At 53.9% G+C, this 25,391-nt stretch overlaps 2 protein-coding genes and 2 long non-coding RNA genes across 7 annotated transcripts in view; 2 read left to right on the forward strand and 2 right to left on the reverse strand.

Moving 5' to 3' along the window:
* LOC111542462 overlaps window positions 1–3,283 on the reverse strand; it is an 11,676-nt gene extending 8,393 nt beyond the window's left edge. Inside the window, exons 1-2 of the long non-coding RNA XR_002731571.2 lie at window positions 3,256–3,283; window positions 2,606–2,747 (exon numbers count right to left, since the gene is read on the reverse strand). This is a non-coding gene — a long non-coding RNA (uncharacterized LOC111542462). The remainder of the gene's footprint in view (window positions 1–2,605; window positions 2,748–3,255) is intronic.
* A 3,875-nt stretch (window positions 3,284–7,158) lies between these two features.
* Window positions 7,159–13,693, forward strand: RPL38 (ribosomal protein L38). 4 transcript variants are annotated; one of them, XM_023211914.2, is made up of 5 exons: window positions 7,159–7,246; window positions 7,454–7,494; window positions 7,665–7,725; window positions 13,040–13,162; window positions 13,622–13,693. In XM_023211914.2, exons 2-5 carry the CDS (start codon window positions 7,492–7,494, stop codon window positions 13,645–13,647), a joined length of 213 nt encoding a protein of 70 aa, XP_023067682.1. In that variant the 5' UTR covers window positions 7,159–7,246; window positions 7,454–7,491; the 3' UTR covers window positions 13,648–13,693. The 4 variants fall into 4 exon arrangements, with proteins under 4 accessions (XP_023067682.1, XP_023067685.1, XP_023067683.1 ...); XM_023211917.2 differs by having other exon boundaries at window positions 7,183–7,281; XM_023211915.2 differs by having other exon boundaries at window positions 7,203–7,272.
* A 743-nt stretch (window positions 13,694–14,436) lies between these two features.
* LOC111542460 lies at window positions 14,437–17,067 on the reverse strand. Its single transcript, XR_002731570.3, has 2 exons — window positions 16,287–17,067; window positions 14,437–15,446 (listed from the first exon to the last, which is right to left on the reverse strand). It is a non-coding gene; the product is annotated as an uncharacterized LOC111542460 (long non-coding RNA).
* A 174-nt stretch (window positions 17,068–17,241) lies between these two features.
* The window catches only part of TTYH2 (tweety family member 2), a 50,893-nt gene continuing 42,743 nt past the window's right edge, over window positions 17,242–25,391 (forward strand). Inside the window, exon 1 of the mRNA XM_023211913.2 lies at window positions 17,242–17,428. Coding sequence (XP_023067681.2) covers window positions 17,300–17,428 — 129 coding nt within the window. The 5' untranslated portion in view covers window positions 17,242–17,299. The remainder of the gene's footprint in view (window positions 17,429–25,391) is intronic.

Raw genomic sequence — 25,391 nt, forward strand, 5'->3', positions numbered from 1 at the left:
GCAGGACGGGCTCACAGACAGGGACAGCGGAAGGAGCAGACAGACAGGAAGCAGTGGGGGTGCAGAGGAGAGGCGGGCAGGGCTGACGGAGTGCAGGCTGCGGCGCTCTCCATGGGGTCGACTCCTGCGGCCCAGGGAAAGGGTCAGGGATGTGGCTTCAGCCTTCAGACGCCAGAGCTTCCCAGGAGCAGTTACCAGGGAGCAAAGCGCTGTGCTTCCATCGAGATGCTGCAACCCATCCACGTACGCCCACCCAAAGGACACTCCCCCCACCCAACCCGGTTATGAGGTCACCTCCATTTCACCCTATGCCGCCATGCCATGCCCCAGTCCAGCCCACACCCACGCCCTCCATCCTGGCACTAACACCAGCAAAGCCAGAGGTCTGCACCGCCCTCCCCTCCCTCCTGCAGGGAGTCCAAGCCTGGGGGAGAGAAGCCCGCCCACTGGGTCACCAGCTTCCCCCTGGGGGACTCTGCCTGGCAGAAGGACCTACAACCCGTCCAGCACTACTGCTAAGACGCTCATGTCATTCACGCCCGAGACGCTCGTGATTTATGGACTTTAATTTCCCCAGATCTTCAGTGGCTTCCCTCCTTTTCCTCTGGCCTGTCAGGGTGTTTGTCTCCCAGCACCCCCCCAACCCCGGTTTTTAATTTGAAGCATCCGTCTGGAGCATCCCGAGGAAGAGACGTCTGCGAGGCTGAATGCATGAAGCAGCTGACAGCTTTATTGATTTCCTCTCTCCCTCCGCATAATGCAAGATACATACGAGCCGATAGGCCGGCCCTCTTTGAAGGGTCTGTGCCCTTTTTTCTCACTCTGATGTCCCCTCACCCTGGCACATGTTGATCTATGGGAGGGGTGCTTGTCCCTCACGCTGAAAATGTATTCTCCTCTCCCTCAGTGTTATTTTCCTCACTGTTGGGGAATACGGCCTCATCTGTCCTTTCTGCGCTAGCAGATTGGATACCCAGGAAGCAGCTCTTGGAGTGAAAGGGGCCAGTGGGGAAAAGCGGGTCAGAGGTGTCATCTGTCAAAACTGACTCTGCCCCCCATGCAGGAGATGGTGCGGGGCTTTCGGAGTGGCCCTCCCCTGCCTCACAGGTCTGGGCAAGCGGAGCTGCTCGCCGCTCCAGCCCACACCTCCTCTAGGTTGCAGGTGTTTTCCTCCAAATCCATTGGCAACTCTTGCCTGGGACTTACATTCAATTAGCAGCCACAGAGCCGGGTGCTGGCCTAAGCATTTTTCTGTTCTTGGTGCCTTTCATAAGCAGGGCAGCCACAGACAGTTGTGCAAGCTGCGCACAACTGGCCACAGTGGCCTGAATCCTAGCAGGAATTAATACTCAACAGAAACTGAGGCTCAGAGCTCTCAGGAGACTCACTGACATTCTCCCAGCCAGACACTGATTTTGAATCTAAGACTGCCTGCCTCCCAGAACAGTTTTCCTCCTACCCTATCACATTGCCTCCTCCAGGAAGACCACCTGATTTGATGCCACTCAATCTGATGGTTCTTTCATTCTTGTCATCCTGGAACTTATTTGCTACGAGGGTTTGCATGTTCTAGCAGGCTCCTCTGGTTGTGTTGCGTGGGTTTTCAGGACAAAGCAATATTCTACTCCTCTTTGTGAATCACCATCAATGTTACTCCTGGAGGACTTTCCTGGCCCACCCCTTCCCCAGCCTGTATCAGACCCCCATGGCCTCCATCTGGTCCCACAATTCCAAACACTTCCTACACCTAGGGCCCAACCTCGTCACTGGCTCTTTTACTAGTCTGTGTGTCCCTTGAGGTGGGAACAGGGACAGGATCTTATTTCTGCATCTTTACCACTTAGGAACCTAGAGGTACCTTAAAGACAGGCCCCATGCCTCTCCTTCCGTCTCCCACCCCAGCTCCCCCCCCATCCCGAGGCTTCCCACTGGAAAAGGTGTTCCCACCCAGTCTGGGCTGACATCAGTGCTGTGCCTCCCAGGGTGGGGACGAGGGTCCTGGTCAGTGGGGCTGCCACGATGCTCCTGGTAACTAGAGCCGACTGCACCCCACCTTGCCACCCGTAGAGCCCAGGCAGAGGCAGCACCCAGGGCGGTCCCCCTTACGGCATCCACAGAAAAGCTTTGAAACCCTAGGCTAGCTGCAAATAAGACAGTAGCCTGAGCCCATGAGTTACCCGGCCATAGGCACAGAAGAGAGACACCCATTATGACAAAGAACGTCCTCGTGGTTTTGGCCTCCTAGTCAAGTGGCTCTCAACCACAAGGGGCATTGCCCTGCTTTCCCCCGGGGACATTTGGCAATCTCTAGAGAGAGACACTTCCGTTTCTCACAGTTGTGAGGTTCTAGCACTAACCGAGTACCAGCCTGGGATGCTTACAAAGCTCAGAACAGTCCCAGCCCCTAAACAGAAAGTGAAAGTAACTCCATCCACAAAGGTCAACCATGTGGGGCGTGAGAACCCCTGTTCCAGTCTGCCTGGCCTTGCTTCATGGCTTCTAGCTCAGCAGTGGGGAGAATGTTAAACCTGCCTACCTCTCAGGGGCTCACAGACTCTTTGGGGTGCAGGGGGACAGTAGGTAACCAGCATCCCTTTAAACTCACCATCTTCAGTTTCCAAAAAACAGCAGTAGGCCGGGTACAGTAGCGCACGCCTGTAATCCCAATACTTTGGAGGCCAAGGCAGGAGGATCGTTTGAGGCCAGGAGTTTGAGACTAGCCTGGGCAACATAGGGAGACCCCATTTCTACAAAAAAAAAAAAAAGAAAAAAAGAAAGAAAGAAAAGAAAAGAAAGAAAAGAAAAAAAGAATATAACCACATGCCTGTGGTCCCAGCGACTTGGGAGGCTGAGGCGGGAGGACCACTTGAGCCTGAGAGGTCGAGGCTGCGGTGAGCAGCGATTGCACCTCTGCACTCCAGCCTGGGCAAGAGAGCAAGACTCTGTCTCATAAATAAATAAATAAATAAATAAATAAATAAATAAATAAATAAAGCACCAACTCCCCCCCCCCACCCCCCTCCCCGTCCTTTCCCAGGGAAATGAGTTCAGTGCCAGGGACCAGAGTCCCCGCCTGCTGACAACCTTTAAGGTTTAATAAACAACTCCCTTCCGAGATGGTTTAAAGGCCAGCCCTGCTGGCAGCCAAAGGCAGGGGCCTCTTGGGGGCCTCCTGGAGATTAAATGAGATGGTGGATATGAAAGCCCTCCACCAGGTATGAAATCGCATATAAATATTCCCGGTAATTTATGTACATTTTTCTCCGCCTGAGCTCCCAGGAGTCGCCCGGAAGGGACTATTCCGTTTCCAGCCGCGGCCTCAGCGCCCCCGTGCGGCCGCCAATGAGCACAGCACCCAGGGCGGGCCTTGCCTGAGAGGTGTGGGTTGGAGCTTTGCGAATTACCCCATGGAAGCTTCGCTGCAACGCTGAGAGGCGGGAGAGAGGCGACGGCACACCCCCCACCCCCAACACATGCACACACGCGCACGCATACACACAGAGCATTAGAAACCAGAAAACCAAGGCTCGGAAGATCACCGCTAGGCATTGAAGGAGGTGCTGTGGACCCCAGAGATGGGCCCTTCGATGACGATGACCACAGCGGGCATCCGTGAAGCTATAAGGGGAATTCCTGAAGTCCCTGGACCCCAGCCCAACTCCCCTCCAGCCTCTTCTTCCCGACCCCCGGCCCCAGACCCTCCTTACCTCTGCCACACTGAACTTCCCACCAATTCTCATAAACACCCCGCATTCTCCCGACCCTGGGCTGACGTCAGCTCCCTCCCTCCTTCTGTCTGGAAGTCCTTCTCCTGGCAAGCTGCTGCGCACCCCTCCCGGAGGCAGCACACTGTGTCCCCTCCTCCACGAAGCCTTCCAGGACTCCCTCAGGAGGAATTAGACCCCCTAGCCTCTGGGCATCCTCCACAGCTTGTTATGGGATCCCAGCAGTCATGAGTGTTTGGAGCTGGAACCGCATTCTGCTTATTCCCAGGCCCAGCCAGTGGCCGCCTTAGAGTAGGAGCTCAATGGATGTTCACCACGTGAACAGAATGGACTGAATGGCAGAAAATCCTGGAGGCTGGGAGGTTTTCTCAGCCATGTGCCATGCCAGCCCTCTGCCCACCTGCAAGCTGGGGCATTGGGGTTTTTTTGACCGATCCTGGTCCTCTTTCCGATGTGTCCCTGAAAACTGAAGAGAAAACTCTAAACCATTCAGCCTTCAGGAGTGGCCAGGGCGGGGCTGCTGGAGGGAGGAGGGGAGGCCATGTGCCTTCTGAGGCCTTCTCTTCCCAGAGCCAGCAGAGAGAGGGAAGGGAAGGAGGGGAAAGTGTTAGACTGTGCCCTGCAGCTCCAGACATGCCCTCCGTGCCTCTCCAGCTTCCAATCACGCTGCAACACCCTGCTTGAGACCCTCCCTTCCACTTCTTGACAATGAGAATAGCCCTCACCATCCTGCAGCCGCCAGCGTTGGATATTCCAGCCCACCAATGGCCAGAATGACCATAACAGGCAGCCTGAGCCATCCTGTCCTCGAGTCCGGGGCTTTCCTCTCCTGCAGGATCCCCCCGGGCCTTGGAGAGTTTCATTTTGTGTGTGTATGGCCTTCACCAGGGAGGCTCATGTCCAGGGCAGCATCCTTTCAGGGTCTCAGGCTGTGGCGCTCAGGGCCAGGGCTCTGCCAGCCTTGGTCTCTGACAGTCCCCGACCACTCCCGGACATTTGGGGCTCATCCTCCCATGAAGCAGGGAAGTGTGCCTTCTTGGCGCCTTGCCTCACTTTTAGTGGCTGTGGCTTATTTTGCTATTTGTCCCCCTTGGGGAGCTGGAGGTCTTTGGTACTTGAACAAATGTGCCATTGTGTTTTGCTACTACACATCTATGGTCCCTTAAATCATACAGCTCAAGAGGGCGAACATCTGTCTCCCTGGGATCGCTGCCAGAAGGGAGGTGCGACTCCTCCTTCTATCCCTGTCCTTGTCCTGTTGGGCCTGCAGTGAGGTGAGAAGCACCAGTCATTCATTCAACAAATAGTTTTTGGACCTACGACATGCCAGGCACTGCTTCGGGCACATCAATGCCTCCTTCTAGCTCTCCCTGAATTCCTCCCTCCATCCACCCCTCCATATACTAAGTGATCTCAGATGCCGCATCCAGCCGGATCACCCTGCAGTGTTAGCATTGAGCTCTTACTGTACAGATGGGTACTGCACTTAGAGAGTTATCGGCAGAATACTGAGCCCTGTCCTTGCCCTCAAGGAAAAGTGGTAAGGTGGGGCATAGTGGCTCATGCCTGTCATCCTAGCACTTTGGGAGGCTGAGGCAGGAGGATCCCTTGAGCCCAAGAGTTCAAGACCAGCCTGGGCAACCTAGGGAGACCGTGTCTGTAAAAAAGTTTTAAAAAATTAAAAATAAAAAGAGTGGTACGCATGTATGAAAAGTTAAACACCTCCATGCAGCCTACGGAGAAGTGATTGTGAGGAACCACTGTATGAGTGGCAAGCGACATAAGTCAGGGGTGAAGAGTCCTGCCTGAAAAAGGGGAGGCGGGAGCTGAGCTCGGAAGGACCAGTGGCATTTAGCATCAGAGTGGACAGCAGAGCGAATACCTGGAGGGCGGAAAGTGCCCCACACATGAAGAGGCCCCTCGGCTTGGCTGAATGGGTGGTTGCTTGTGGAGGAGCAGTGGGGTAGAAAAGACCAGAAAGGCATCGCCAAGGATGGGAAGGGCTGGCAAAGCCAGGCTCTACGGTATAGGAAAGTCCGTCTCAGGTCAGAGCTGACGCACTCATGATTCTCAGATGGGATCCAACCTTTAGGCATCTAAAATTAGGCTTTTGCCAATTAACTTTTCCCACTGCTGGAACCCTGACACATTTACAGTTGCAGAGACATCGCTCAGCTTCTTTAAAAGACTCTTCAGTGCTATTACAGTATTTTGTGATCTCTCTGCAGCAAGGTCTATTGGTTCCTATATCTCCAGCACCCCCAGGAAGGTGCTCAGCCTGAGCTTGTTAATGGAAGGGCAGGAGGGAGGAAGAAAGGAAGGTAAGTTAAATAAGTTCTAAGTAAAGCTCGCGGCAAAGTGCTCTTTCTCTTCAGGAGGGCTGCTCTGTAATAATAAGCACGAAGCAATTACATTCTGCCATGTGGTTATTAAATTTGGGGGAAACAAATATAATAAAATGTAGACATTTGTAGAGAGGTTGGAAATCAAATAAAAGTGGAGGATAAAAATAAAATCGATAACCACAGGTTGCTAAGAGCCTAACTTGAAGGATGTTATGGGGGAGAAAGGAAGGCTGCCCTCCCCAAACTGCCCAAGCCTCCCCAAGAAGTGGCCGGTGCCTGGACTGGGGAATCTGCCCAGCACGGGTTCAAGTCCTGAGTCCACCTCTCCCCTCTGGGGCAGTGGTGAGAGCCGGCAACAGCAGGAGAACTCCCACTGCTGCACCATCAGCCCTAGCTGTTGGAAGTATTATTATTATTATTATTTTTGCTAGAGATGGGTGGGAGGGGTCTTACTAGGTTGCCCAGGCTGGTCTCGAACTCCTGTTCTCAAGTGATCCACCTGCCTCGGCCTCCCCCAATGCTGGGGTTACAGGCGTGAGCCACCACGCGCGGCCTTAACTTGCTTTCATTGTACACCAATTCCTAAAGGAACTGGAAGCAGCAGGCAGGAACGCTCCCTCTTATGGAAAGAAGATCCCAGGGCCCTGGTCATGACAGGTTCAGGTCCCAAAAAGGAGACCGGAAGAAGAAAACGTGAGGGGCCAGAACAAGAGGTTCTACAAGGTGCACACGAGGGTCTCTGCCATTAAATGAAGAATTCTCTGTGCAGATGTCCCGTGCACAGGTCCAGTGAAAGCCGTGGAGAATAGGCGTTAGCTCTTCGAACTGAATCTGAACTAAACCTAGCAAAGCCAGGCTGGGGTTTGGGAGGTTGCGGGGGAAGACAGGAAGTGGTGGATGGGGAAGAGGCGGGGGTCATAGTAGTAAGGCATGGGGAGGAGGGGGAGGAGAGAGTCGGAGGGAGGGCGGCAGCCAGGATGGTCCATTCCATTCTTGGAGCTGCACTGTTGACCTCGACCACGAGGGGGCAGGGCTGCTGAAATTGGAAGTGCCAACGCCTACATGAGTCTTGACCCTCTGCAGGCACCGTATCCAGTTTCCTCCGTTGGGAGGGTTTAACTGCCCGGAAACGGAAGTCTCGTCCTTTTTCGTCCTTTTACTCGGTGGCTGCTTGCTGTGAGTGTCTCTAGAGTGGTACGCGGGTGAGAAGGGTAATCTGGGGCAATCCACGGCCAGGTGAAATCTGGGGACCCCAGGTCCGCGTGGAGGGTGTCGGGAAGGAGAAAGGGAGTGCGATGGGGGCGATATTTTGGGGGAGGGCGGGAAAGCGGGGTTGACTGCCAGACCCCGCGCCCTGTTAACGCCAAGGACTGTTTCCCGCAGGTCCTGGTCCGCGCCAGCTCCCTGCGCGCCTCGTCGCCATGGTGAGTACGGTCCCTGCCTGGCGCCTTCCCGGGGTGGGTTCGTGGGACGCGGGGCGAGGGCGAGAGAGCCTCCCAAGGGCCTCCGGAGGCCGGGAGGAGCTGGTGGACTGGACCGTCACCGGAAGACGTGTCTCTTTGCTGTCTGTTTACCCGCTTCCTTTATGTTGCAGCCTCGGAAAATTGAGGAAATCAAGGATTTTCTGCTCACAGCCCGACGAAAGGATGCCAAATGTAAGTGATTGCTCCGAAGGTTCAAGATGAGCGGTGCCTACCCTGGCACCGCTCCGGAGCGTCTTCCCCGGAATGTCTGGCAGGAGACGGGTTAGGCTGTCTGGGCATGTGCCTGGCCCTCTGGGACCAGTGGTTTCGTTGTGTTTCCCATGAGAAAGAGCTGTGTGGGGCACGTTGAGGCCCTGGAATTCTAGGACCATCTTAGCTAATCACGAGCATCTCAGAGGCCGCCCGGAGTTCAGTTTTCATTTGTATAATACAGTAAACGGAATCTCCACTGCGCGAAAGCCTCAAAACACACGTCCCATAAACACTGAGTTTAAGTTCTCTGCAGTTGTGCAAAATCTTAACACAAACCCATTTTGTAATGAAGTGCTGGATATTTGCATGTAATGTATTGAGTACGGCACACTATGCAATATAGCCGTTTATCTCGTGATCCTGTGGTCGATGGCCAGTGTCAGAAGGTGTCATACCTATCTAGCCCAGAAAAAGATTTTTAAAAAAAAGTTTTTATTTTTTTTTTTTCTTGAGACAGTATGGCTCTGTGGCCCAGGCTGGATTGCAGTGGTGCGATCTTGGCTCACTGCAGTTGCCGCCTCCCAAGTTCAAGCGATTCCCCTGCCTCAGAGTAGCTGGGATTACAGGCACGCGCCACCGCGCCTGGCTAATTTTTGTTTTTTTAGTAGTGACCGTGTTTAACCATGTTGGTCAGGCTGGTCTCGAACTCCTAACCTCAGGTGATCCACCTGCCTCCGCCTCCCAGAGTGCTGGGTTTACAGGCGTGAGCCACTGCGCCCAGCCAAGATCAAAATTTGAAGCAGGGCTTCTACTGAATGCACATCGCATTCCCACCATTGTAAAGTCATAAAGGTCAAGTTGGACTGTGGTAAGTCTGTCTCCCAGCTTGTACATACAAGGGAAAGAAGATGATAAATGAAAATCCTTAAACAGCAGATTTTCGATGGATAGGTGCCAATCTCTGCTACCCACTTAAAGTTTTACACCAAGTGTGAGAGAGGTAGTTGTGTTATCCCTTTGTGATACTTGAAGATGTGGGGGCTTGTGTTTGATAGGTCTTGAGTTATGTTGTTACTTTAACCCAGAGTCATATTTTTTCAGCTTCATGAAAGAGAATCAGGTCACATGTGGAAGTGGGGTTGCATGGGACAGGCCTGTTAAGGTGGGCGAAGACACCAGCCGTCTCTAATGCTCCATGCCAGTGATGGTGCCAGACGGTGGTTGGTGTACCGGGAGAGTCTTTCAATGAGTTGGGGGTAGGCAGAGATGGGGGTCATATTTGTGTCCCCATTACCCAAAACAGGCTGTCACCTTTGAGGTGGTGACCACCAGTGGAAACAAATAGCATCTGGTGGGAATGATGTCTGTTTGCCAGTGTTTTGTATAAAGAGATGAAGTTATCAGGTTGGTTTTATTTCAGGCCATATGGGGTCACTGCCTAGTTCAAAGCCCAACTCTACCAGTAGGTAACTTACCCTTCTCAGCAAGTTAAACATGACACTACTCTTTGCTTGTGTTTAAAAAGGGTGGTGGTCCGGGCGTGATGGCTCATGCCTATAATTCTAGCACTTTGGGAGGCCAAAGTGGGCAGATTGCTTGAACCAAGAGTTCAAGACCAACCTGGGCGACATGGCAAAACCCCATTTCTACCAAAAATTTAAAAATTAACCGGTCATGCTGGCACACGCCTGCAGTCCCAGCTACTCAGGAGGCTGAGGCAGGAGAATCAGTTGAACCTGGGAGGTGGAGGTTGCAGTGAGCTGAGATCGTCCCACTGCACTCCAGCCTCGGAGTGAGACTGTCTCACAAAAAAAATTGGGAACCTGGATTTTAGATGGTGCAGCTTTAAAGGTAGGGGTCACAGTCCCCTGGAGAGAGTAAAGTGTCAGTAGCTGTTGAAAAAACTTTTGAAATTGTTATATTAATTTTTAATGTGTAATAGGCGTAGCATAAAATTCACCATTTACACTGGGTATGGTGGTTCCCATCTGTAATCCCAGCACTTTGGGAGGCTGAGGCAGAGACTAGCCTGGGCATCATAGTATAGTGAGACCCTGTCTTTACAAAAGAAAAAAGTTGGCCGGGCGCGGTGGCTCAAGCCTGTAATCCCAGCACTTTGGGAGGCCGAGACGGGTGGATCACGAGGTCAGGAGATCGAGACCATCCTGGCTAACACTGAAACCCCGTCTCTACTAAAAAATACAAAAAAAAAAAAAAACTAGCCGGGCGAGGTGGCGGGCGCCTGTAGTCCCAGCTACTCCGGAGGCTGAGGCAGGAGAATGGTGTGAACCCGGGAGGCGGAGCTTGCAGTGAGCTGAGATCCGGCCACTGCACTCCAGCCCGGGCGACAGAGCGAGACCCCGTCTCAAAAAAGTACATATATATATATATTAAAAAAAAAAAAAAGAAAAAAGTTAGCCAGGCGTGTGCCTGTGGTCTTAGCTACTCAGGAGGCTGAGGTAGCGATTGCTTGAACCCAGGAGATTGAGGCTGCAGTGGGCCGTGATTATGCTACTGCACTCCTGGCTGGACAACAAAGCATAATTGTACAGTTCAGTGGCATTCAGTAAATTCACATTGTTGGGCAGCTGCCACCATCGCCACCCATCTCCAGAACTTTATCTTCCCAAACTGAAGCTCCCTCTGTTAAACATCAGCTCCCCATTCTTCCCTAATCCCTGGCAACCACCTTCCAATTTGTCCCTGAATATGACTGCTCTGGATACCCCATACAAGTGGAGTCTGCTATTGCATATTTGACCTTTTGTGGCTGGCTTCTTTCTCTTCAAAGTTCTCAAGCATGTGTCAGCATTGCCTTTTTTTCTTTCTTTCTTTCTTTTTTCTTCTTTTTTTTGAGATGGAGTCTCACTCTGTCGCCCAGGCTGGAGTGCGGTGGTGCAATCTTGGCTCGCCTCAAGCTCCGCCTCCCGGGCTCACACCATTCTCCTGCCTCAGCCTCCTGAGTAGCTGGGATTACAGGTGCCCACTACCATGCCCCGCCAATTTTTTTTTTTTTTTTTTTTAAGTAGAGACGGGGTTTCACTGAGTTAGCCAGGATGGTCTTGATCTCCTGACCTCATGATCCACCCGTCTCGGCCTCCCAAAGTGCTGGGATTATAGGCTTGAGCCACCACACCCAGACCGAAGTTTTGTTTGGAAGGCTCAGTTTTCCATTGTAGGAGGCCACAGTTTGTTTATCCATCTATTGATGGACATTGGGTTGCTTCTACATTTTCGCTGTTGTGAATAATGCTCTGAACATGGGTGTGCAAATATTTCTTCTGTGGTTGCTGTCTGTTCTTCAGGGTGTATATCTAGAAATGGAATTGCTGCACCTACGGCAGTGTTGAATAAACTTTTTTTTTTTGAGATGGAGTTTCGCTCTTATTGCCCAGGCTGGAGTGCAATGGCGGGATCATGGCTCGCTGCAACCTCTGCCTCCCATGTTCAAGTGATTCTCCTGCCTCAGCCTCCCCAGTAGCCGGGATTACAGGCACCCGGCTAATTTTTGTATTTTTTAGGAGAAGACGGGGTTTCACAGTGTTGGTCAGGCTGGTCTCAAACTCCCGACCTCAGGTGATCTGCCTGCGCCGGCCTCCCAAAGTGCTGGGATCACAGGCGTGAGCCGCTGCGCCCAACTGAGTAACCATTTTGAAGAGCTCCATATGTTTTGCAAGTGGTGTTCGGCTTAGTTCAGTTGCTAGGGTCAGTGTTACACTGAAGTGGGTTAGTTTGGATAGATATCCAGGTGCGTGGATGTATTAAGAACAAGAGCCCAGGCACCTCATGCCTTTGGCGGGCCCTGAGTCACAGTTCTGCTTCCTCTGATGTGCCCATTCCTATAGCAGTTACTGGCAGAAATGGAGTTGCAGCCAGGCGCAGTGTCTCACGCCTGTAATCCCAGCACTTTGGGAGGCCGAGGCGGGCAGATCACAAGGTCAGGAGATCCAGACCATCCTGGTGAACACGGTGAAACTCCGTCTCTACTGAAAATACAAAAAAATTAGCCGGGCGAGGTGGCGGGCGCTGTAGTCCCATCTTCTCGGGAGGCTGAGGCAGGAGAATGGCGTGAACCCGGGAGGCGGAGCTTGCAGTGAGCCGAGATCGCGCCACTGCACTCCAGCGTGGGAGACAGAGCAAGACTCCGTCTCAAAAAAAAAGAAAAAGAAAGAAAGAAATGGAGTTGCAGAATTGCGAGGACAGGATTGTCTTGTGCTGCGTCTGTCCAGGTCCTTGGGTTGGTGCGTTAGAGCCTGTGTTCAGCCCTCAGCCACCTTTTTCTTGATTGGCACATCACTGCTGTTTCCACAATTCCTGGGAGTGTCTGAGCAGTTTTTAAAGTGGTTAGAACAAGGCATTTGGCGAGTACATGGAGTGGTAACTACTCCTGGGAAGGGTTTGTCTCCCAGCAGCCAGAGGGCAGTGCATTAACACTGCTGGTACATAACCGGAGTGGTGCACAGTGCAGACCCCACGCAGCTGAACTTGAGGGACATGTTAGAGCTGTTTCCGGTCTAAGCTGTGATCCTGAGATAGAACTTGGCAGCAGGAAAGAACCCAGAAAATGGATTCCACATAAATTCAAGGAAAGGCCTGGGTGCACGTTCTGTGCAGTGGCTGGAGGCATCCTGAAGAGCAAGCTCTGTCTTACTGGCCCAGAATGTCATCTCACATGCGGAGACGTGATTTCCAGGAGTGGAGTGCTGAAAAGCACTCAGTCCCAGCAGACAGCCCATCTCCTTACTTTATCGCTGCTTCCATCCTTTTTAAAAAAGAGAATAGGCTGGGCGCGGTGGCTCACGCCTGTAATCCCAGCATTAAGGGATCAAGACCATCCTGGCCAACATGGTGAAGCCCCATCTCTACTAAAAATGCAAAAAATTAGCTGGGTGTGGTGGCGCAATCCTGTAATCCCAGCTACTCCAGGTGGCTGAGGGAGGAGAATTGCTTGAACCTGGGAGGCGGAAGTTGCAGGGAGCCGAGATTGCGCCATTGCACTCCAGCCTGGCAACCGAGCGAGACTCTGTCTCAAAAAAAAAAAAAAAAAGTAGAAATAAGAAAGATAATAAGGTTGCTAGAGGATGTTCTACAATGTTGTGTTCAGTGTACCCAATAAAAGTTCGAAGTTGCAGGAATGGGTCATAGTGTTTTCTGTTTGTGCAGAGGGACAGTGCTGGAGGTGGGTGCTGACTGTCACTTGCGTGCTGCTTACTGCTTGAGTGTATTTGCATGTGGACTGTGTCACATTTGTTTTTTGTGATACAATTTAATTCCTGATTCTGGTCTCCGGTAGCTGTCAAGATCAAGAAAAATAAGGACAATGTGAAGTTTAAAGTTCGATGCAGCAGATACCTTTACACCCTGGTCATCACTGACAAAGAGAAGGCAGAGAAACTGAAGCAGTCCCTGCCCCCTGGTGAGTGAGCCTGAAGTCACTTCGGGGCAGGTGGGGTTTGGAAGGTTGCTGTGTGTGGCCGTCTTGTATCTTGTTTTGAATCCCTCCCAGATTTCAGAGCCCATTTTATGGTCTTAAGAATCTGCTCTTGGGAGTGTGAGGAATAGTTGTGCTTCTCAGATTATATACAGTAGCAGAAATCATTTCCTCAGCCAGAAGAGAGGCTAGAGCTCATTTAATGCTGTTCATGTCCTTCGAGGTTGGTGCTGGTACTGATAATCCCTATTTTTTACAGGGAACGGATTGAATATAATAGACCAAGTCTTTTTATCAGACACTAAATATTTTAACCAAAACTTCCCTGGTGGATCTAATTTCTGAACCTTGTGTGCTCTCTTTAGCTTAAGTACGAAATCTAGACAAGCAGCAACAACTCAGATGTGTCTTCTGGATGGCTTACTTTTGTCTCTTTTCCTCTAGGTTTGGCAGTGAAGGAACTGAAATGAACCAGACACACTGATTTGAACTGTATTAAAATACTAAAAATCCTAAGTGTCTTTCGTCTTTGAGGATGGGAAAGGAAAATATGCTACCTGGTAGTGGCTTCTGGTGGGAACAGGACACGGGTCCATGTTGCTGCCTCCCTGCATCCTGATTTTTTTGAGACGGAGTCTTGCTCTGCCGCCCAGGCTGGAGCACAGTGGCGCGATCTCAGCTCACTACCACCTCTGCCTCCTGGGTTCAAGCGATTCTCCTGCCTCAGCCTCCCGAGTAGCTGGGATTATAGGCACGCATCACCACGCCCGGCTGATTTTTGTGTTTTTAGTAGAGACGGTGTTTCACTGCCCGCCTCAGCCTCCCAGAGTGCTGGGATTACAGGCATGAGCCTCCGTGCCCAGCGCACCCCTAATCTTGAACATCATCTCAGTGGGCAAATGAGGCCATCTGTTTTCAGCCCAAGTTGGAAAATCAGGAGATGTGGGGAGGCCGTGATGGAAACAACGTGGGGTTAAACATGCAGATGTGGGAGCGACAGTGGGGCATGCCGTTCAAACAGGTCCCAAAATGGGTGCAACAAGGTGTAGCACATCTGCCACTCGCTAACTTGACTGACTGGAAGAAATGACTACACTTTTGCCCGTTTCCTCAGTTGGAAAACAGCCATATTAACACCTCTTTTATTGGCTTGCTGTAAGGGTACTGGGATGTGGGGGGACACGGTGGAGGGGGGTGCGCAGGTCGGGGTGGCCACCAGGTGGTGCTGTGCCACAGCGGACAGCCCCACTGGAACTGAGTCTACCTTTTAAAGTGGTGTACGGTGCACTTGGTATTGTGTCAGGCATTTAAACGCACTCAGGTTGTGAGGTGTAAGTGCCAGTCTTTGAGGATCTGTAAGGATTGTGAGGGGGTGAGGTGGTTTTGAGTCTGGTTGGGGGTCTTTCCTCCGGGAGAGGGAGAGGGTGGGTACGTCGGCCCTCAGGCCCAGGTGTGGCACTGTGGGCAACTTTCAGCCTTCCCCGTTCTGTAAACATTTCAGATTCCCAAGGAAGAGTGAGCTTTTACCACGTGGGTTTTCTTTGTTCCCAGCACATCGTCCAGAGATTCATCCCAGCTCCTAGGAGACAGGCCATGAAGGGGTGTGTCCAGCCTTGTGTAGAGAAGGCCGCCTTTCATACAGTGCCTCCCAGCCCTGGCTTGTGACTCAGAGTCATCTGGGGCCCTTAGCCAGTTCACTAGGGTGGCCAGGGCTGACTGGAGGTTGTGATTGCAGTGGTCTGGGACATAGGTGTGTTTCCGAGCTCTCAGGTGGGCCACTGCCTTGCTGGGGCTTCAGCAAGCCCCTAAGTGCTGCATAGCAGGTGAATGAGGGGGGATGGCGATGGACTACAGCTGCTGGTTTGCTGACTTCTCCAACTCCCTGCTGAGTCTCTGGGAGGTCTGTCCCTGTTCTGCCTCAGCTTTTTGACACCTCTCTGGGTCAACAGGCCTCCGGGGAAGCAGCTAGAATGGTCGCTGTCTGGCTGGGGACAGTTGGGCTGAGCAGGTTTGGATATTCCAGGCTGCATTCCGGTGGCTGTGGGAATAGCCCTGAGGGAGAGCCTTCACAGTTTGTTTCTTCCAGTGCCATGTGCAGGCCTCCAGCCTCCTGGGGCTCCCCTGCACTGGGTTCAAAGTCAGTCCTCCGTGACCACCCACTGCCTAGGAGGCAGGCCCTTCCCACTTGGGGGGCCTCTGAGGGCAGGGGCTATAAAGGCCATTACCAGAGCCCTGCCAGAAGAGTCCACTTTCCCAGCAACTGCAGGGACTGAGTCAAGAGACCAAGACCTTTTAAAATGAGGTTTTCACCCAAAGAAGTTCCCTCCCCTGCCGCAGGCTCCAAGCTGATCGCCTGGCTTCTGCAGTTCTCTGGCTCCCCTCTCCTGTTCTGGAACTTTCTTGCTTCCCCTTCCACCGGTCCTAGTCCCTGATCTCACAGGGTCCTGTTCCCTCTACACAGAGGCCTCCCCCAGCACGTCCCTCTTTGACTCCCGATCGTCCTTCAGCTCATGTCACTGTCCTTTGGGAAACAACCCCGATGCCCACCTTCCATCTCCTCCCTACAGCAGGGACTCTGGCATTTCACAAGGGCTGTAATCGCTGTTTGCAGGATGCAAGCCCACCTCACCTTGCCTACCAGGCTGTAGACGCCATGCAGGCGGGAACGTGTGTTTCATCCATTACTCTAGCTTCTAGAACAGAACATGCTCAAGAAGATTTGTTGAAAGACGCCCCGATGAGAGAAGAACGGCTGTTTCCAACTTCACGTGCCCCTCAGCTTTGGGCTCCTGCAGGGCCCCAGAACTGTGGGATCACGGCCATGAGGAGAGGGCCCGAGGCCAGGACTCCCTCTAATGGACACAGGGCCCTTGAGTACGGGGTGACTGGAGCCCCACCCCCCAGCAGCCACGTGTGTTTACCAGCCTTTTCAGCCTGCCCGCATCCACCTGGTTCCTTCAGCCAGAACCCTGGGAGCCCCACCCCCATCCTCCCGGGGCTCCTTTCTCACCTACATCTCTGCCATGGTCGCTATGCACCTCTCAGGCGGGCTGCGCAGTGCGGTCTCTACACCCAATCTGCCTCGACCCCATCACTCCACCCCACCTACCCCTGACCCCTACTTGTCCTTCAGCCTGGGCTCCTCCCTCCGCTGGCCAGTCACGCCAAGCAGTTTGTGGTTACAGGATGGGTGGGGGCCTCTGTGTGTGTGCAGAGTGCTGAAGGCCCAGGGACGCAAGGCTCCCCAATGGGCAACCTCCCCTGCCTTTGCTTTTCCCCAGAGCCCTTCCTGGCCTGCGTTCGGCATCTTCTCGGGTGCCGTCATTACCCTCTGCAGTGCCTGCACTCGGGGTGAGGGTTTTTGTCGGCTGTTGTTACATCACCAGTGTAACAGTGCCTGGCACTTAGTAGGTGCTCAATAAATGTGTCGTTGCATGCGCTTCGGTCTCCCCAAATGCTCTCATCACTCTCCTACCTTCCCCACTACACAGCTCAAAGGCCCCCTCTTCCAGGAAGCTCACCCTGTCCTATTTGCCAGGAAGAATCAAGCAATTTTTCTCAGTCCTTAGGACCCCTTGTCCTCACTCAGGCGCCCGGCAAGCAGCTTCAGTGAGTCGTTGGGGCAGATGTGCCGGGAGCTCCCAAGGGCAGGGACCGCGTATTTCTCTTTTTAAGTCCACAGGGCTTGCACAATAGATGCCCAAAAAATGATTGAGAGTGAATTTAGAATGAGTGACCGAGTGGCTGAAGATTGCCTCCTTCCGTTCCCAGTCTGTCGGTTACTTACCCTGTGACAAACCTTTGGGACGGGCAGTTGCCCCTCTCTGGCCTATGCTGGCTGCCCCCACTGACACCTTATACCCTTGATCTGATCATAAATAAGCAGCAGCTCGGGGACCTCGAGACTGAAACCGATTTAGAGACTTCTGGGAGCTTTTTTCACGTCCCTCCTCCTATCCGGCCAGGACAGATCCCCGCCCAGAACTGGGACTGCAATCGCGGCGGGGGGGCGGGGCGCGGGCCCAGGGAGAGGCGGGGCCGGGGGGCGGGGCGGGCGCGGGGCCCGGGCCGGGAGTTGAGCGCAGCTGCCGCTCAGCGTGTGGGTCGCACTCGGGCCGAGCCATGCAGGCGGCGCGCGTGGACTACATCGCTCCCTGGTGGGTCGTGTGGCTGCACAGCGTTCCGCACCTCGGCCTGCGCCTGCAGCCCGTGAACAGCACCTTCAACCCTGGCGACGAGAGTTACCAGGAGGTGAGTTCGCGCCGCCCCAGACCCCAGCCACGCGCGCCCCAAGTCCCCGCACTACCCCCTCTCCCCTCGAGAGCCTGCACTTTCCCACGTGCCTCTCAGACCCCTTCTCTCCCCGCGCAGCCCTTTCCCGTCTCCCCTCTCCCCTTCTCCCCCACCCTCCCAGGCCCGTGGCCCGCGTCCCCTCCTGTCTGGGAACCTGGGGGCCCAGAAGACTGAAGAGATCAGAGTGAAGCGGGCGTGGGGAAGGGAAGAAGGGGCGCGAAACCGCCTGCAGGGGCAGGGGCTGAACGCCGAGCGGGCAGGTTGGCGCGGGGTAGGGATAGGGGCATTCGTGTTGGGGTAATCCTGGCGCTCGAGGTGCGGGGATGCTGAGGGGGTGCCCCGACGTTTTCGACCTTCTGGAGATTCCAAGAAGGGAGAATCTCTTTCCGAGGCTAAGTGGCCTGGGAAAGTTTGGCAGAAACTGAGTAGTCTCCCGAGTCGGTCTCCGCAGCACCCCTCCTCCCCAGTCCCGGCCTGCAGGGTGGGAGTCCCAGCTGGAAGGCTGCAGGGCTGGGGGAAGCGGTGTGGGTCACTTCCCCTCTAGCGCAGAGAACCCACAGCTGCTTGTGCTTGTTCCAGGGAAGGAAGGTGGCCCCCGTCAGCCCATCTCACACTGTTGTCCTGAGGACCCCCTTGCATTGACAGCCTCTCTGGGTCCCCTGGTCCTAGACTGGCCCATTCCTGTTCCCCCATACCCCTCTCCCCACCCCCACGACACCTTCTAAGCCCTGAATTTCTGGCCTAAGGCAGCCACTCCCGGCTTCCCCGCCCTTTCCCTGCTCTGCTGGCCCTTGGCGGGATTCTGCACCCCACAGACAGGGCCAGGGCTCCCCCAGACCTCCCTACCCAGACAAACAAAGCTGCAGAATCTCCCAGCCCGTCTCAGGTCTGGTCATGCCTGCTCTGGCCCCAGTAGCCCACCTGTGTCAGTTCCGTGTGTTAGGTCAAAGATTCTGGGGCCAGTGGCCCAGGATGGGGTCCATTTGTTCAGAGCCAGGCGCCCATCTCAGGACTTTGACCCCCAGCGGCCTCTCCCTGTGTCAAGTTCTCCAGATACGGGACAGGTCGGGGCAAAGCAGGGCCTCTTGGAGGGAATCCTGATCCAGTGTGAGGTGCCCAAGTGCCAGCGACAGGGAGTCTAATAATAACCCCTGGCGACCCGGCTGCCATCAGGCCCAGGCAGATGGTGCCTGCCCTACCAGAGGGAGGGGAGCATCAGGACCCCTTCCTGGGGTTCAGTGGGCACTCGCGAGCAAGATGGCAATCAGTGGGCACACCCGCCCTCCCTCCCCCAGACCCCAGCCTGTGGGAGTCCGTGTTCACTGAGAATGTGACTGCCTAGGGATAGCTCCAGGGAATCTTCCTATCCCAGAGAATGCATGAAAAGAGGCGGATATGATTTCAGAGACAGCTGTGTGTGTGTGTGTGTGTGTGTGTGTGGGTGTGTGTGTGTGTCCCCATCCCAAACCCTGTGCCCCAGATCCCACACCCAGGGTCTCCAGCCACAGTTTTCTCCTCTCCACTGGAGGAAATCTAAACTTCTCATTGCGTCAGGAAGACCCCTAGGTGGGGGTAAGGATGGTAAGGGGACTCCCTCAACCTGCTGGCCCCACAGACAGTACTTATCTGCCCAGCAGCTGTGGCTGGTGGAGCCTGGGCCTGCCCACAGCCCCCTCAGTCCCATGGACAGGTGGCAGTTGAGCCAGAGGAACCTACTTCCAGCCTCTGCCCCTCCTCCCAGGATTCCAGCCCCGGCTCACTTTGTGCTGGGCATCAAATGGTTCCAGAGGGTGTCCCTTCCCATCGGCCACTGCTCCTGGGCAGCTGACACCGGCCCTGCCCACTGGCTCCTGGTCCCGCTCACCCCTCCCCACCACCCAGATCGCTGAGTAGGAGATGAGCGTGGTGGGCCAGGGCCGGAAGTCTGGCTCTGGGTGTTATTTAAGGCGGCTCCTATTTTGGTAAGTTCCCCTGTTGTGACCACAGGTCTCTCCTGGATGTCTTCTTTCCTCCTGAGCACCAGTCACTAACAGAGTCAGGTGAACCGTCAGTCATCCCAGTTCTCAGCAAGCTTGACTGGGGCAAGTGCCATGCCAGGCGTGGGGTGACCATGGTAACCAAGGCAGCGGGTCTTCAGGAGGAATTCCTGGGGATTCTCCGCAGCTGGGCTCTGGGCTCAGAGCTGTGGCAGACACCACGCAGTTTGAGGTGGGGGCTCTGCCCTCCACTTGGCTGGGGTGGATTCCCAGTTCTTTCCATGTGTGACCACTGGTAGGTGTCTTAACCTCTCTGAGCCTTGCTCCCTTCATCTGCAAGAATTAGATGAGATATTCCACATATCATGCCTAGTACAGACAGCTCATACCACATAACAGGAGCTGGTGACACAGATCGTTCAATGGAGTGGCTGTGAGGCCCAGCAGTGTGTCAGGACGGTACCCTGTGGGGGGATGGAGAGGAAGGAGATCTCTTCCACAGACCCTGATCGGGGGAGACTGAACAAAACGCCTGCAGCAAGGGCTTCAGCTCATGCCCCACATGTTCAAATGCACAGTGCTGGCTGGTGGTACAATGTGTGTGTGTGGTGGGGGGCTGGTGCGTGTGCATCAGAGACTAAGCAAGGTTGGAAACAGGCAGGTGCTGGCCTCGTGGGATGTGGGTGGTGCATGGGATTTCAAAGGCGAAGGGTTCTTGGAAGTGCAGAGATGGTGAAGAGCAGGTCACCTGGTGAGCTGGGATTTCCTGAGCAAATTCAGTGTTCCAGAACCTTCCTCAGGAGGTAGGGGCTCTCACTCACTTTCTGGGGTCTTTAGGAGCCGTGGAAGCCCCCAGTCCTTCTGATAGTTGATCCTCACCCCTTTTCCTGCAGTGAACTTGAGCCCAAGTCCTCACAAAGGCCACTTGGCCTGTGTCACCAGCCTTGTGGGGAGGCTCCTCCGGTCAGCAGAGTCATGAGAGGTTAGCACCAAGGCAGGGCTGTGGATGAGGGTGCCCTGGCCCTGGCGGGCACCCGGTTCTGGGCTGCCAGATGTGGCTGTGTGTCTGGAAGGAAATCAGCCTAGACCTGCAGCCCGAGTCTTCTCACCTTTGACAGATGAGGGGGATTGGATTTGGAGACGATTCCTACTCCAAAGAGTTGGTAAAAGGACTGATGAGTTCATGGATTATGAAGCCTATGGCCAGTGCCTAGCACACCAGAAACTGCCACAATCGCTGCTTGGGAAGGAGAATACTGCAGCCGGCCAGGTGTCCATTGGGTGGTGTTGGGGACAAGGGAATGGGCACCTGGTACTGAATCCAGCACTGTCCCTCTGAGCAAATGAACGAGGCACTTCAGTGTCCTTGCCTGGGCATGAGCCCGGGCATCACCAGCCAGCCAGCCCCTCAGGGGAGACCAGACGCTGATGAGCTCAGTACTTGAAACATCTTAGTAAGTTCCCACAGGCTGTGCAAATGTTAGTTATTGCTACTGTCAACAGGCAGGTGGCCACACGTGTGCTTCCTGTTCCAGCTTCCCTTGCCCGGGATCAGCCGACCAGCCGCTCTTTCAGGACATGTGTTAGGAGGCAGAGGAGATGTTGTTTAATTTTTTGTATATAGGCATGTATTTCCATGCATTTTCTCTTTGGTTGGTCTGGTTCATAGATTCGCCAAAGTACAGAGTTGGGAACTAGACCGGAAATACAGGACTTCCTGCTTCTGACCTGGGGGCAGGTCTGAGGAAGAAGGACCAGGCAGCAAGCCCATCCCAGCCGAGATCTGAGAAGAGCTGAGGTTAGGATGAGGAAGCCCCGTTCATCCAGTGTGAAATTGAGTCACGGTCATCAGACAGTCATGCCGCGCCTGGGAGAGGGCTTAATCTTTCCCAGTGGGCCTGTGGGGGGAGCCTCTCCCTCTAGGTGCTCCTAGTTTCTCTCTCCCAGCCTCTCCCTGAGACCGGCTCACCTCTCTCCATGTCTTCTAGGGACCGGGGCTGTTGCCCCCTCCCTCACCCAGTGCAGAAGCCCCTTGGGTCCAGCTGCCATGGTCACTGCGGCCCCCAGCTTGGGTCCCAGCTTGGCACTCTCCGCTCTGGGTTTTTCATGACACAGTGACATATCAGAAATAATTGAAGTCTCTTTAATGAGGGGAGAAGCAGTCTGAGCACCAGTGTGGGAGCTGGGGGCCTGGTGTTGCTGTGGGAGAAGGAGGTGGCTGCAGGGCACAGTGGGAGGCGTGGGGTGGCGTGGGAAATTGTCTTGGCAAAGCTCTGTCCATCTGAGCAGGGGGACCTGGAAGCAGAACTCTTGGCTCCCTCTCCCATTCCCCTCCACCTCCATGCACATGGGGACGTGCAGCGTTAATTAGGAGCAAGAAAATAATTGCCCATTAGAGAGCAGCAGGTGACACCAAGCTGGCCCTGGGAGATGGTGCTGCTGGAGGAGGGGTGGGGAGCCTCCCGGCTCCTCTTTTCCCTCCTCCTTCCTCCTCCCTTGCCCACCTTCCCTCTTCTTTCCTCTTCCCTTCCCACTCCTTTTCCCCCTACACCCTCTCACCCTGTCCCACCCACCACCCGCTTTTTCCCAGCACCTAGGTAGGGTTCCCAGGAGGGTTTGGGAAGTAACTCCCTAACAAAAGGCTTCCAAAGCCTGGGCAGGGTGGCTCACGCCTGTAATCCCAGCAGTTTGGGAGGCCAAGGAAGGAGGATCACATGAGCCCAGGAGTTGGAGACAAACCTGGCCAACATAGTGAGAGCCTGTCTGTATTTTTTTTTTTTTTAAGGGAAATTAAAAAAAAAAAAAAAAAGGCCTCCGAGTTTGGGTTTCCCAGGCCTCGCTTTCACTGGAGCTGGACAGCATTATCAGTATCCTAATTGAGGCCAGCTGCCCAGCTTGGAGAGGCCCCAGACCACAGAGGCTCAGCGCCTGCTGAAGGGGGAGATCAAGAGGCTGGAGGAGACTTGAGAGAGTGAAACGGGGGAGCCGGCTGCATCACCCACAGCCTGATCCTTCTCCAATGAGCCTTCCTCGCTGGGTGGGGACATTGGTAGATTCAGGAACTTTTCCCACTAGTGATAAAATGATAGTGGGGCTGTTCAGGAGGCAAACTCGAAGTAAAGGGTAGCTGGGGGCAGGCTGGACAGTAGCTGGGCTCTAGGCCACACAGGAGGTTCGTCTGGGGCTCCCTTACATTTTTTTGTCATTAGGAATAACTTGGTTGGGCCTGGTGGTTCACACCCATAATCTCAGCACTTTGGGAGGCCAAGGCAAATGGATCACTTGAGGTCGGGAGTTCAAGACCAGCCTGGTCCTTTTGTGCTAAAAGTGCAAAAAACTTAGCTGAGCATGGTGGCACACATCTGTAATCCCAGCTATTCAAGAGGCTGAGGCAGGAGAATCGCTTGAACCTAGGAGGCGGAAGTTACAGTCAGCTGAGATCATGCCACTGCACTCCAGCCTGGTGACAGAGCAAGACTGCGTCTCAAAAAAAACAAAAAAAAAAAAATACAAAAAATTTAGCTGGACATGGTGGCACGTGCCTGTAATCCCGGCTACTCGGGAGGCTGAGGCAGGAGAATCGCTTGAACCTGGGAGGCGGAGGGTACAGTGAGCCAACACTGCACCACTGCACTCCAGCCTGGCGACAGAGCAAGACTCCATCTCAAAAAAAAAAATACAAAAATATTAGCTGGCCATGGTGGCACATGCCTGTAATCCCAGCTACTCAGGAGGCTGAGGCAGGGGAATCACTTAAACCCGGGAGGGGGAGGTTGCAGTGAGCCAAGATTGCGCCACTGCACTCCAGCCTGGGTGACAGAGTAAGACACTGTCTCAAAGAAAAAAAAAGGAATAACTTACAGGAAAGAGTGTAATCTTAAGTGTGCAGCTCAATGAATTTATACCCTCGAGCACCTGCGTGCATGGTGTGTGTGTGTGAGCAACACCATCCCAATCAAATCGTATTCCTGATTTCCCAGAAGCCTCCTTCATGCTGCCTTGAAGTCAGCACCCTCCCAAAGGTAGCGATGATTCAATGATTCACATATCTCTGGCTTTGAACTTCATATAAATTATGAAGTTCAAAGTTGATGAGTATCTCTGACTTTGAACTTCATATAAATTAATCCATACGGTCTCTGCTGTTCCGTGTCTGGCTTTCTCCCTCAACCTGACTTCTGGGATATTCATCCCAGAAACATCGTCATGTGCGGCTAGTTTCCTTTTCATGGCTGTGTAGTATTCTGAGACTGTGACACATGTTCTGTATCTTTTCTCTTGTTGGACGTTTTTGTCCTTTTGGGTGTTGGCTGTGACTGCTGTGTGAAGCTGCTGTGAACATTTGTGTATCTTCAGACGGACATAGCCCTCCTTTCTGTAAAGCAGAATTGCTGGGTCATGGCATGCATGTTGCACAATGGTTTGCAAATTGTTTTTTGGCTTGGTTTGGGGTTTTTGGGGGGAGGGTTGAGTTATTTTTTTTAAGGGTATGTTGTTGCCTAGCCCAGGCTAGACTCAAACTCCTGGGCTCAAGTGATCCTCCCATCCCAGCCTCCCAGTAGCTGGGATTACAAGTGCATGCCACCAGGCCTCGCTGGTTTACAAATGGTTAGGAGGATCCCTGGGCTTTAGCGGAGGGCCCTCAGGGGCTGCCAAGGGGCGGCCAGGATAAAACCTGACATTTCTATCCACTCGTTACTCAGATGGAGCTCTGTGTTTCAGGGCTCTGCTAAGCAAGTCAGTTCAAAGAAAACGTTAAGCTACTGGAAAAAGTTTGAGAACTTCTGTGTGCTGCCCAGACTTTAATGGAATATATGTTGCCTGGGATCATCTCTAGAGGCGGGTCTGATTCACTGGCTCCAGGGTGGGGCTTGTGATTCGGCACCTCTCACAAGCTCCCAGAAGATGTCAGGGCCACAGGTCACGGGGTGGTAAATTTCACTTTGAGGAAAGAGGCTCTCAACTCCCAGCTGTCTTGGCCTCCTCTGCCTTGGCCTGGGCTGTAGGGCCCTCTGGCGAAGGGGCATGGACTGAGGACCAGAAGAGGGGCACTGACTTTCCACCATCTCTTTCTACCCCTGGGCTTGCTGGGGTCAGTCCCAGGGACAGGCTGTGCTAATGAGTGGTCCAGGCAGGGAGAGCCCCAGCCCCAGCCCCCGTCACACTGTGAAGTCTTTGGGAGAGGGAGGTGCCCAGATCTGCTGGGCCCTGGCTTCCCAGCTGCCACCTTTTTTTTTTTTTTTTTTTTTTTTTTTGAGACAGGATCTCCCTCTGTCACCCAGGCTGGAGTGTAGTGGCGCAATCATGGTTCACTGCAGCCTCAACCTCCCAGTCTCAAGCGATCTTCCCACCTCAGCCTCCTGAGTAGCTGAGATTACAGGCACATGCCACCATGCCCAGCTAATTTTTTATTTTTTATTTTTTTGTAGAGACAGAGTCTCCCTATATTGCCCAGACCTGTCCTGAACTCCTGGGCTCAAGCAATCCTCTCACCTTGGCCTCTCAAAGTGCTGGGATTATAGGCGTGAGCCACCACACCTGGCAGAAAGCCACATTTTAAGTCAAACCCATCTGTTCCCCTCCCAAGTGAGCCATGTCTCCTGCCTTTTTCTGGGCTGTCCCCCCACCCCCCACTTCAGCTGAGAAGTCTGTCAGCCAAGAGTGACCAGCAGAGCAGCCCGTGCCAGAGGCCCGAAGGCCTGCCCGCATCTCACAGGGCTAGCAGCATGGCCTTCAGTAGGTGTCTGTCCCCCTGGAAAACGGCCCCAAAGCCTCGGACTGCAGAGCCCAGCCCTGATTTGTCAGGGCTGTCTCTGTGTGTGCCTGCCCCTGCACTAGTCTCATCTCCCCCTTAGACCACAGGGTCCCGGAGTCCCCACTTTCTGCCGATTGCCACCTCCTGCATAGGGCTCCCTGAAACAGGCTTTCCCAGGCAGCCCCCCTGG

The sequence above is a fragment of the Piliocolobus tephrosceles genome, chromosome 16 (genome assembly GCF_002776525.5).
Source record: "Piliocolobus tephrosceles isolate RC106 chromosome 16, ASM277652v3, whole genome shotgun sequence".
Taxonomy (NCBI): Eukaryota; Metazoa; Chordata; class Mammalia; order Primates; family Cercopithecidae; genus Piliocolobus; species Piliocolobus tephrosceles.